Raw genomic sequence first — 12,833 nt, forward strand, 5'->3', positions numbered from 1 at the left:
GGAGGAATATTAATCTGAGTATTCCATTGCTGTAAGAGATCACGACCCCAGAGATTTATAGCTATATCTGCCACACATGGTTTCAGTATCCCTTTCTGTCCTTCCGGCCCAATGCAGACCACCGAGTTAACACTCTGTCAAACTCTAGATAGAGTCCCAGTTGCTAAAAAATTGTACATCTGCCTCTCTAAGAGGTCATTTCTGAGGCCAAGACTTTTGGGTAACAATAGTTACATCCGCCCCAGTGCCTACTAAGCCAGAAATAACTTTATTATTAATTTTCACTTTCAACTGAGGCCTTTTATCATTAATAGAAGCTTGCCAAAATATGTTTTTCTCATTTTGTCCAGTCACATTTGATTCTTCATCACTATTCAAACTACCATCTAGAGCAGTATCATTTTTCACAATAGGCAAAGAACTATCTATTCATCCTGTGAGAGACTGTCTCCCACTGCTACTGGAAATGACCGGACCTTTCTCGAAGTGGGGGCCTTCTTGAGGCCCCCCTCTGGGCTTCCCAGCCTTAACGGGTTTCCTTGCATGTCCCTGGTCGATCTATATTTATTGGTCCAGTGTCTGCCCTTGCCATATCTTCTACACAATCCAGAAGGCAATGGCCTTCCCTATGAGGCATTGTGAATTCGTTTGTCTACAATTTCTCTTAGTATGTCCCATTTTACCACAGTTGAAACATCTAGGTTCCTGGTGCCCTCGTGGTCTCCAGGGTAAGCCTCTTCCTACCCAAGGTTCATAGTAGTAGTAACCTCTAGCCTCTTGGTACCTACGTTGACCTCTGTAAGGTGCTTCTCCTTTCCAAGCCCTTGTGTTCTCACCTCTAGAACTTTTAATGTCCTGTTGCCTTTTTAACCCTTTCAAAATGGCTTCTCCTACCCAAGCTCCAGTGTCTTGAACATGATAGTCAATGTTGGCTGCATGCAAAACCCATTCTTCTAGCAGAGCTGATCTGATCTTAAAGGCAAAAGTATTCTTTTGCATATTGGGTTTGCATTTTCATAACCTATTGTATATATAATTGATTGCCTTGTTTCTGGATCTGTTACCTGTAAATTACTACCCTAGTTAACCTTTGTAAGAAGTCCTGGAACTTCTGTAGGTCCCTGTTCTATTCTGGTGTAAACTTCTAGGCGTTCTCCTAGCTCACAAACCTTATCCCAGGCATTTAATGCTGCTTTCCTGCATAGGGACAGTATATCCGTCATCATATTCAGCCTGAGCCTCTGGGTTAGCATAAATACCCTGACTAAGAAGCTTATCTAGAGGGGCTTCAAAACTTTCCTTTATGCCCTGACACTCAAGGAGCTTCACCTCTTGCCTGACCAATGTCTTCCACTGGATTTGGCATGAATCCTCAAGTACGGCTGCATTTGTGGAACATCTATCCAGGACCTTCTGGCTTTCCAAGTTTCCATTGAGAAGTCAGGTGTAATTCGGATAGGTCTGCCTTTATATGTACCTTGGCCTTTTTTCTTTTGCTGCTGTTAATATTTTTTCTTTGTTCTATAATTTTAGTGTTTTGATTATTATGTGTCAAACGGACTTCTTTTTGTGGTCCAGTCTATGTGATGTTCTTTAAGCTTGTTGTACTTTCTTAGGCATATCCATCTTTAGGTTGGGGACCTTTCTTCTATATTGTTGAATATGTTTTCTGTACCTTTGAGCTGTATTTCTTCACCTTCTTCTATACCTATTATTCTTAGGTTTGAACTTTTCATGGTGTCCAATATTTCCTGGATATATTGTGTTGGGGATTTGTTGTACTTAAGATTTTCTTTGGTTGATGACTGTATTTCCTCTAGTGAGTCTTCAACACCTGAGATTCTTTCTTCCATCTCTTGTTTTCTATCGATTATACTTACATCTGTAGTTCCTGGTCATTTACCCAGTTTTTCTATTTCTAGGATCCTCTCATTGTGTGTTTCCTTTATTGTTTCTATTTTAGCTTTCAAACCTTGAACTGTTTTAATTGTTTCCTTCAATTATTTGGTTGTTTTTTCTTGGCTTTCCTATATATTCTTTAAGAGACTTGTTGATTTTTTTAGTTTCTCTTTTCCTCCATTTGATGTATTTTCTTTCTGATTTTTTCATTTATTTCTATGAATTATTTTCTCATTTCCTCTTTAAGGTAGTCTATCAACTGCATAAAATAGTCTTTAAGGTCCTTTTCTTCTACTTCATCTGTTTAGAGTTTTCAGGTCTTGTGGTTATGGCATTCCTAGATTCTGGTGGTGTCATATTGGTCTTTCTGTTGTTGAGTATGTCCTTATACTGTTGTCTTCCCATCCCTTCTTCAAGTGGGTGCAGATGGGGTCTCTCTTCTCTAGTCTCCCAGTGTCATAGGTGGGCCAAGACTTCAGTGTCTGCAACCCTTGATGGTCCAGCCTCTCCTGGTGTTCTCCTCACTCTAGCACAAGCTGAGTATGGAGGATGAGCCAAGACTCAGGGTGGCCTGTCCTTTCAGGGTGGGTCCATTCTATGTATGGACCAGGCCCAAGAAGATCCAAGGAGGAGGGGATTGTGGGTGTTGGGACACAAGCAGAGCCCAAACTCACCTCAAGAACAGGGCAGAGGGAATACAGTCTCCTTTCTGGTCTTAACAAAATTATGTAGAACATGGGGACAATGATGCAGCCCAGGAGACCTTCACTTGAAGCCAATATAGCAAAGACTTCCATGGCCAACATGACCTTGTCCTTGGGCTGCGGTAGACAGGAAGTAAGGTGATCCACACATTGAAGAAAACCAACATACTGAAAGTCAAGAATTTTGCTTCATTGAATGTGTCAGGCAGGTTGCTGGGCAAGTAAGCCAAAGTGTACCTCCCAAGTGCAATGGAGCAGAGGAATCCCAGGACAGTGAAAGGCAATAGTGGAGCCCTTGTTGCATGTTATAATTATGTGGCCATGTTCACTGTAAGCATCTGAATACATGAAGAGTGGAGAGGTGCTCAGCCAAATTCCACAAAGCACAAGTAGGATAAGAGTACAGATGGAAGTGATGTAGTTAGGAGCCTTTGATATCATTATCGACCTCAGTATTCTCCCTGGAACTATAGCCTTGAAGGCCAGAACAAGAATAATAGTTTTGACCAAGACTGTGGAGAGAGACACCAGGAACAGAACTGCAAATATGCTCTGCTGAAGGATACAGGTAACTGTGTTGTGATGACCAGGGAACAGCAAGGACAGAGAAAGCAGGTCAGAGTGATGAGCATGATATAAGTGAGAGCCTGATTGTTGGCCTTAACAATGGGACTCTAGTGGTGCTTCATAAAAACACCTACTGTGAGAAGAGAGTACCCCAGGGGGAAGAATAGAGGAGAGCAGGATGACAGATACCATATCAGAGGGAGCCATTATAGGTCTGAGGAGAGATCTGGCACTAGGGAGATTTCCAAATATCTACAAGGGTGACATGAACTGACAATCTAGGCAATGGTGGAGAGGATAACATGAATGCCCTTCCCCTATAATGAGACTGATGACTACTTTTTATGCCATCCTAGAGCCCTCATCCAGTGGCTGATGGAAGCAGAGGCAGACATCCACAGATATACACTGAACTGAACTCTGGAACCTAGTTGCAGAGAGGGAGGAATGAAGATCAAAGGGGTCAGTACCAGACTGGTGAAACCCACAGAAACAGCTGGCCTGAACAAGGGGGAGCACCTGGACACCAGACTGCTACCTAGGAGGCCAGCACAGGACTGATCCAGACCTCTGAACATGGATATCAATTAGGAGGCCTCCACACTCTAGGGGGTCCCTGGTAGTGGATTAGTATTTTTCCTTGGTGTAAGAAGGGACTTTAAGAGCCCATCCCCCATGAAGGGATGGACTCTTGGCCTGGACACATGGGGGAGGGCCTAGGCCTGGCCCAGGATCCTGTGGTGGACTTTGGGGAGTCACTGTCAAGGGCTCTACCCTGCTGCGGAGTGGAGGTGGGTGGGATGAGGGACAGGTGGGAGATTAGAGGTAGGGTTGGGGGGAGGGGAGAGAGAGGGAGAAGATATTGACATGTGAAGCAAGCTTGTTCCTAATTTTAACTAATAAAAAATATGAAAAGTAAATAAAAATAAAAATGATTTGAATAAAGGAAAAAAAGTTTTAGAGAAAGTTAGTTAAGAGGTCCTCATTTGGAAATACATAGCTTGCTCACATAGAGAACGCTAATCTTGCTTTGTTTTGTTTTCTTTTGTTTTGTTTTTTTTGAGACAGGGTTTCTCTGTAGCTTTGAAAGCTGTCCTAGAACTCACTCAGTTGATCAGGCTGGCCTTGAACTCACAGAGATCCACCTGCCTTTGCCTCCTGAATGCTGGGACTAAAGGCATACACCACCACCATCCATCTGATAACACTAATCTTTAATATAAAATTTTTATTGCTTTTTGAGAATTTCAATTATTTACACAATGTATTTTAATCACATCTACCCCCTTACCCTCTCTCCAATGACACCCAAGTATCATATGTCAAATAATTAAATGAAGCTTTGCAAACATCACTTCAGTTGTTGTGATAAAAAATCCTCTGACAAAAAGCAACTTAGAGGATAACAGGGCTTCCTTAGCTTACAATTCCAGGTTGTAGTTCACTGTGGTGGGAAGTCTAAGCAGGAACTTCAAACAGATAGTCACATCACACCCAGGGTCAAGAACAAAAATGCATTCATGAATGCTTGCCTGCACACATCTTGATTTAACTTTTTTACAGGTCGTGTTTCCTACTTAGAGGAGAGTGCTTCACAGAATGGGCTGTTTCCTCCAATATGAATTAACTTAAGACAAGCCCCCACAGACCTGCCCTACAAGATAGCTCAAGGTAGTCAACCCCTCATTACAACTCTCCTTTCCAAAAGAGAAGGTGAATGGGGGTTTGGGGAAGGGGAGACTAGGAGAGGAGCATGAGGCAAGTGGCTCCAGCCAGGTTGTAAAATAAATAAATGAAATTTTAAAAAAGTTTTAGAAAATTGGGGTCACTATAAATTATAATAAACTAGGACAGTAATAATTGGAATAGCAGTTGAAATGTCACAATAGTGTGGACAGAGAAAACAGGAAGATTTGAGTTATTTTTGCACAAGATATACATATTTTCTTCCTTTCTATCACTCTTCTCTATTCTGACAGTATAAAATGTCCCATATGGCCATGTGTGATGACCATCCCCACAAGTTGCAGATAAATTTCAGTAAATAAGAGACAATATCAAGTTGCAGAAGCATCCATGAGATCTGTCTGTTAGAAATGAGAGAACAAGCTAGGAATTTAAGGGTAGTGCCAACAGACCCAAAGACAATATGAAGAGAAAATTAATTGACAAATTGATGATGAACATTGAAATCAAATAAATCTTATGCCTACAGCAAAAGTTTGAAAAGTGGTCAATAATCTGCTTATCCAGTTTTAAAGTACTCTCTCACTTCCTAATAGTTTTCAGAGAATAGATGATAATACTCAGAGCTTCAAATATACCTGTAAAAACTCCAGCCTCTTCCCATTCTGTGTCCCAAGCACAGCATGTGAGGTTACATCAGGAAATGCCTGACTACTTTCCTTTAAGAAAAGAAATACTCCATCTCTCTCCTTTTCATGTGCAGAAAACTGAAATACCACTGGAGGAAATCTCACAACCTCTTCCATTACCTGTAGGAATTATGGATTCAGTATGTACATATATGTGCATATGTTGTCCCTGAATAAAACATAAGCACCGAACTGTCTTGCTCTCAATTCTACAGGTGTTTGTGGAATTAAGATAACTAGTCTTGTGAGCAAATAAAAGTAGATAACATGAAGACCAAACAAAACTGGTCCTTTCTTGTCCTCAGTCCCAAGAAAGGAATTGTCACCAGTGATGAAGAGGACCCATGTCCAACATCTCTATGAATTTAATGAACAGAATTTTCTACTCTGAATACCCTGTTTTGACAAAACAATAATATATTGCCATGCCAGGTTTTGCCAGAAATAAAATTGTCATGATATATAATCCTGATTAAGTTAAATCATGAGGTGAAATAATGCTTTGTAAAAGCACCAAGAGACCTTGCTGTCTGTCTATCCCGTGTGTGGATGCACCACAACCTTCTGCCCATTAATCCAGAAACAGAATCTAAAAACCATAATCTCCTGGTACTTGTTCTTATTGTCTCTTTACTAATTAAAAACAAATAAATCTTTATAATCACTGCTGGGGACCATGCAAGGACCAAAACAGCATTGAACTCATGGAACACAGCTAGGCAGTCAGCAAATTCACATCTGAGTGAGACTTTGAAGGGTAAAGGTACAAGGACTGTGTCCTGACTTCATGCTGTTCTTGAGCATAGCTGATAGTTGCCTTCACAGTCACCACATCCCTCATAACCTATGTGTTGTATGAAAACTCTGTGGAGCTTTCTAGTCCTTCACTGGACAATGTTACTGATATTTACAATGATAGTGATTGAACTTTTCCAAACATTACTGTGGGAGCAGATTAATGATTCAACTACCATCCTTAACAAGATTCTAGAGGTCGTGTTGGATGGTTTGGGGATGCACCCAGGTCTCTGAGGATTCAGTGGGCAGAATGGGAAGTGAAATGCCCTGAATGAGAGTCTCCAGAAGTGGAATAGGGGGAAAACCAGGCACTCCCCTCTCCTGGTGGAGGAGGAGCCAAGGCTCTAATGGCAACAGATGCTGAGCTTGATAGTTTTATGCCACACCCAGGACTCTGGGATTTCTGTTGACAGGATGGGGGTTTGAAGTGCCCCAGTCAAGGGCCTCAGGCAGAAATGGGGGGGGTGTAAAGGCCAGGCACTCACCTCTCCCAGTTGGGACAGGACCAAAGATTGATGGTGGCAGATGCTGTGCTGGATGGTTTGGGGCAGCCCCCAGGTCTCTGGAGTGTCAGTGGGAGGGATGGGTGTATCATATGCCCTGAACTCATATTCTCTGAGGACGTGATGTGGAATGATATGGGGAGATGGTTGAGGGAGTGTTAGGATGGAGGGAGAAGGAACTGGGATTGGTACATAACATAAAATTGTTTAACTTTAAATGAAAAAATTAAAAAAGAATTTAGATATGTAGAGTATTAGTAAGGTTAGGTTAAGATGGTTTGTTATGTCTGTGAGGTAGAAAATCTCAGGTAATCATTGAAAATTTATAAAGTCACACTGTAATGGGTGAGTGAGGAACTTGTTGCGATCAGAGAACAAAAACAATGTCAGCTTAGCTATTGCTGGCTGATAAATATTTCTTGCTAGAGTGGATTGATGATCAAAAGTGAAGACTAATTCCTTGTACCCATTTGTGACCTCAGATCCCTGATATGATTTAATACAAAAACTGTTAGTGAGTGAGAATGCAACCTGAGGAATTAAGGTAGATATAACTCATTTTTCATGTGATTCTTTTAAGATTTATGTAGTATTACCCTTTGAGATAAATAATAAAATGATTGGTCCTTTCTCTGTAACTACACAAATGTATCCTAACAGTAAAAGAACTGTCTCAGAAACATACCTTGCTTGTTTGCAATTAGTTAATCTATAACCAGTTGTTCCTACCTGACTGCTTGTAGGTTCTTATGTATGATTTGTTTTCCACGTTTAATGCATAAAATATTTAATCATACAAGGGATCTGGAAAAATTACTGTTTTTACTTGTATTCATTTTAATCATTCACTTAAAATATAATGGAACAACATTGTAATTTTTATGTTGATTGAAATATTCAGCATGTGTATATAAGGTAGGCTGTACAAGACATAAGCAAATACTGTAGATGAGAGTCATCCAGAAAGAGAAAGTAGGGAAACATCAGAATATAAGAACAGAACAGAGTAGAACAGCAACAGAAAAAATGGTAAAATGAAGAGAAAGGCCAGGCGTTGGTGGCACATGCCTTTTGCCAGTACTTGGGAAGCAGAGGCAGGTGGGTCTCTGTGAGTTCAAGATCAGCCTGGTTTACAGAGCAAGATCCAGGACAGCCTCCAAAACAATACAGAGAAACCCTGTCTCAGAAAAAAAAAAATGAAGAGAAAGCATGTAAAGAAGCTTTACATGCTCAGAAAAGAAGCTTTCTTTATTCTCAATGAATCTGCATCTCAATTCTCAGTCTTTCTATCTTGCAAAAGGTTGGACCCTCTGCAAATTCTACACCATGCATAAATGAAAATTTAAACTTAAAAGGAACTCCCTGTAAAATCAAACTATGTGTGGTAATCGGTGAATATTTTAAATTATGATTTAAATAGCTGTGTGTATGTATATCATGAGCACATGGATATTGCTCTGTATTGGTGTGCATATGAACTAACAGTGAGTATGACAGCATATAAAACCTAGTAGTACAAGCAACATTGAGACCAAATTCCAGCATGGAGACAGAAGGTATCCATGAAGACCATTGCCTACATGAGATACAAATGCATCACTGTAGTAGAATAAATTTTCTTCAATAGTGATAGCCTGGAAACTCAAATATTTTCCTGGTGAAGGCCACATTTTCAGTAAAAAGTATGAACAAGACCCTTTTAACTATATGTTTAAAACAATATAGGAAGGTTCTGTGGATGTGATGTGTGTTACATCTAGAGTAATTTGAGGAATGAGGAAAAAATATACAAAATACACTATATATATAATTCATAAAGAACAAATGAAAACATATAAATAATTCCTTAATCCCAGAACAAACTTGTTGGTTGATGTTTCAGGAAAATTTGGGGATGAAACAACTGAAATTATAAAAGAGTTTATCACTGTTACACATAAAACTTATGCTACTTAGAAAAAACAATTTTCAGGGGCCACTCAGAATAAAACAGCACACAGAGAAGAATCAAATTGAGGAAATGACAAGTTCTTTGATATGTATCTGGTTGAGAAAGCTGATCAAATGGATCACTACTAAAGAGTTCTCAAATGCAGAAATCATCCCATGGGCCATCAACAAGAGGCCATTATAACTATACCCCATGGACCAGGCTACAATTTAAAATGGTGTCAGAATAGGGCTATATTATAAATGTTCTGTCATTTTGGAAGCAAAGCAAAATACAAACATGAAGGGTTCAAGGTAGCTCCCATATAGGTTTCTGCAGTATAAGGAAGACTCAGATTTTCAGCACATTATCCAGGAGAGTGCATACTTCTAGGATATCTTCTACTGAGGAAAACCATACACATGGTTTGGAGCTGAACAAGAACAGAGGAAATGTAGTTACTCAAGGAGATATGAAAGTAGGGATTGTGCTAGGGGGGACCAGATCATCCCAGTACTACTCTTTGATGTTGAATATCAATCTGAAATTCAGGGTGTTTGTAAAGTGATACTGTACTTTTTGCTCCAATTTTGTCTTTTGTGATACCCAGATTCTGGTGATAAGTGGAGGCTATAGGACTTTTAAGAGTCTGAGCCGATACATTGGAAGTAGGTTATTACTCCCAGACAAATGGAGGTTCTACCTTCCTAGGCTTTGGCCTTCAGTCTCATGTCCCTTCTTCTATACTGCAAGAGCTTGTACTTCAAACTTTCCCCACCTGTGGCTCAGCAGAATCCTGCCATGTCTACACTGCAATAATGACACAATGTCTTTTCTAAAAAGGAAGCAAGATAATCCTATCTTCCATTTCATTTTTCATTTGGGGTAGTTTTTGATCAGGGAAGAGGGGGGTAACCAATACAAATGATGAGCAATCATTCATGCATAAGTTCGTACAGAATTTGTGTGTGTGGACTGATGTAAACATTGAATTCTCTAAGGTAATTGGAATATGGGAACTGGAAAGGTGCATGTAAAGCAGCGCCTTAGCTTTAAGTTAGGACCTGAAGGTGAAAACATCTTTGTTGTAGCTGATGTTCCACCATAGCACTTGGATTTTTGTTCACAGAAGAATAAATTTGACATTGATTGTTTGCATAGATTTTACTTTTGTGTCAGTCTCCTTCCTAGCATATTATCTGTCCTGGTGTATTTTCCATCAACAGGTGTTTATTAAATATCAAAGTAAGAACAAGAGATAATTTTAAAAGTGAATTTTCATATCTCTTATGATCAGTGGTTTATAGCTCAGATGATTTGAGAACAAAGTTCCAACATCTTTGGTGAGCACTGCAGAGACAAAGACCTGCCATGAAATAAAAATAAATGATACTTCTCCATTTGTGTCTCACTGGATGAATTAACAGATTTCAGGGAAAGCCCCATGACCAAAAGTAGATGGTAACATAAAGAAATCAATGTGAATTGACATTTACTTTCTATTTCTTTGTTTCTTTAATTGTCCTATTATAAAATGATTTATTTTTTTCTTTAATCAATTTGTGCAGCTTAATCTCCATTTGAGACTGCAAACAGTGAGAGTGGGGGCTGATTCTGACACTTTTGCCTGCTTTTGAGACCCTGCTCCTCCTACTGGATTGGTACATTCAGCCTTAACATGAAAGGTCAAGACTTCTCCTACTGCAACTTAATATGCAATAGTTAGTCCTGCTCTTTTCTGAAGGGAAATGGAGGAGGAATGGATCTGGTGGGGAGGTGAGTTTGCCAGGAGGAGAGTAGAATGAGAGGAGTGAGGGGAAACTACATTTAGGATGTAAAATATTAGAGTAGTATAAGTAAATAAATAAATAAATAGATGAATAAATGCATACAGATATACAAAATATAGAATCTAGCCTTTTATTAATTTAAGTATACAGTTTGAAACAATTTATTCTTTACAATATTCTTTTAAGTTTACAGCATCTGTACTATTAAAACAATGATTAGTGAGAACTGATAATATTGATAACCTATAACAGAAAAACTTACATATTGATGCAAACTTCAGTATACAAGAAAGGAGAGGATCAAAAAGTGTTGTTCTCAGAGAATTGGAGAGCTTTAATGAAATGGTGATGAATTTTGAGAAATGGGTATTCATAAATGCACAGGAATCACACAAAAGATGTTCAGCTGGAAGAATGTATACAAATTAATAAAAAATGAAGAATTGTGTACAGAGGAATACACAAACCACTATTGAGACGCAGAAAGAGAAATATTCCAAGTTCTGATGATGTGGATACAGATGGGCACTTAACATTCTTCATAGATGTAATAGAAGCTTTCTATAATTATCTGTTACCTAGAGTATTCACCTTTCTGATATCTGAATTTAGGTTACAAGATAAAGATTTAAATTAGACTTCATTCTACTGTAGCATGCACCACATTAAGCAATCAGTTGGCAAAATACTTCTAACATGTCAAGATCTGATTTACTTTTTAAAATGTGTCTTTCTTCAGAGTGAGAGCATACAAGAAATGAAAGGAGGGTGTATTCATGTAACATATCAAGGAAATTCAAAGCATATCAATCCATATGGAAATATTTGTTACACCACAGGCAAAGTTATAAATTTTTGAAGAGGTAAAGAATAATATACAACTCATTCCTTTCCATTTTACTACCAATACATATAAAAATGAATTTATGGAAATTAAGCTTCTAATGTACAGAAAAATGTATATCATATTAGCAGATGAGAGCATAAAGCTGGATTTCATCAACGCATGAAACCAGTAAACATATAATCTACAACATTATTGCTGACATTTGAATGGTGTTTAACTGTTCTAAAGATTTTTATGTCATTAACAAACACATGAAAAAGCTGTATGTTAAAATTCTCTTCTAGAATGTGCTTTGCTCTTCATGCAATGCAGTGAGTTCCTTTCTGGTCTTAACAAAATTATGTAGCACTTGGGGGCAAAGATGCAGCCCAGAAGGCCTGCATTGGAAGCTAAGATAGCAAAGACTTCCATAGCCAACATGACCTTGCCCTTGGTGCTGTGGTAGACAGGAAGAAAGGTGACCCACACACTGAAGAACATCAGCATGCTGAATGTCAAGAACTTGGCTTCATTGAATGTGTCAGGTAGGTTCATGGAGAAGTAGGCCATAGTGTAGCTCCCAAGTGCCAAGGAGCACAGGTATCCCAGGACACAGTGGAAGGCAAGCTCTGAGCCCTTGTTGCACAGAATGATGACGTGACCATGTTCAGTATAAGCATCTGAGTCAACAAAGGGAGGAGAGATGCTCAGCCAAATTCCACAGAGCCCAAGCTGAATGATGGTACAGATGGGAATGATGAAGTTAGGGGCCCTTGATATCATTAGCCACCTCACCATTCTCCCTGGAACAGTAGCCTTGAAGGCCAGAACCACAGTAAGAGTTTTGGCCAAGACTGTGGAGAGAGCCACCGTGAACAAAACTGCAAATATGCTCTGCTGAAGGACACAGATGGCTGTGTTGGGATGACCAATGAAGAGCAAGGGACAGAGAAAACAGAAGGTCAGAGTGATGAGCAGGATGCAAGTGAGAGACCGATTGTTGGCCTTGACAATGGGAGTGTTATAGTGCTTCACAAAGACACCAAGAACACCCACTGTGAGAAGAGAGCACCCCAGGGACACACAGGAGAGTGCCTTCCCCAAGGGATCTTCATAGGACAAGAAAGTAACAGCTTTCTCAAGGCAGTGGTTCTGCTGTGCATTTGCATAGTGACTTTCTGGACACTTCACACAATTATCCATATCTGGTCAGGAAAAAAATTATCTTGAATACATGCTCAGGCATCCCTCCTACCCCAATCCACTTCCCATCACCAGTTGTCTAGCATGTTACATACAACTCTTGCCTTCGGTGTTTTATACTCAAGCAAATTAGTCCTCAAGAGTGAAAATTCCTAAATGGTCTGAAATCAATAATCCCATAATAATTCTGCACATTGTCTTTTGGGGGGACTTAATGTGAAGGATTCTATTCTCTTCA

General features: G+C 39.5%; 1 protein-coding gene across 1 annotated transcript in view; it reads right to left on the minus strand.

Moving 5' to 3' along the window:
• Nucleotides 1-11,680: 11,680 nt before the first annotated feature.
• The window catches only part of LOC100769409 (vomeronasal type-2 receptor 116), a 29,339-nt gene continuing 28,186 nt past the window's right edge, over nucleotides 11,681-12,833 (minus strand). Inside the window, exon 6 of the mRNA XM_027413396.1 lies at nucleotides 11,681-12,597. Within this exon, the coding sequence (XP_027269197.1) occupies nucleotides 11,681-12,597 (917 nt within the window). The remainder of the gene's footprint in view (nucleotides 12,598-12,833) is intronic.

This window comes from Cricetulus griseus, chromosome 4 (assembly GCF_003668045.3).
Source record: "Cricetulus griseus strain 17A/GY chromosome 4, alternate assembly CriGri-PICRH-1.0, whole genome shotgun sequence".
In the NCBI taxonomy this organism is placed as follows: domain Eukaryota; kingdom Metazoa; phylum Chordata; class Mammalia; order Rodentia; family Cricetidae; genus Cricetulus; species Cricetulus griseus.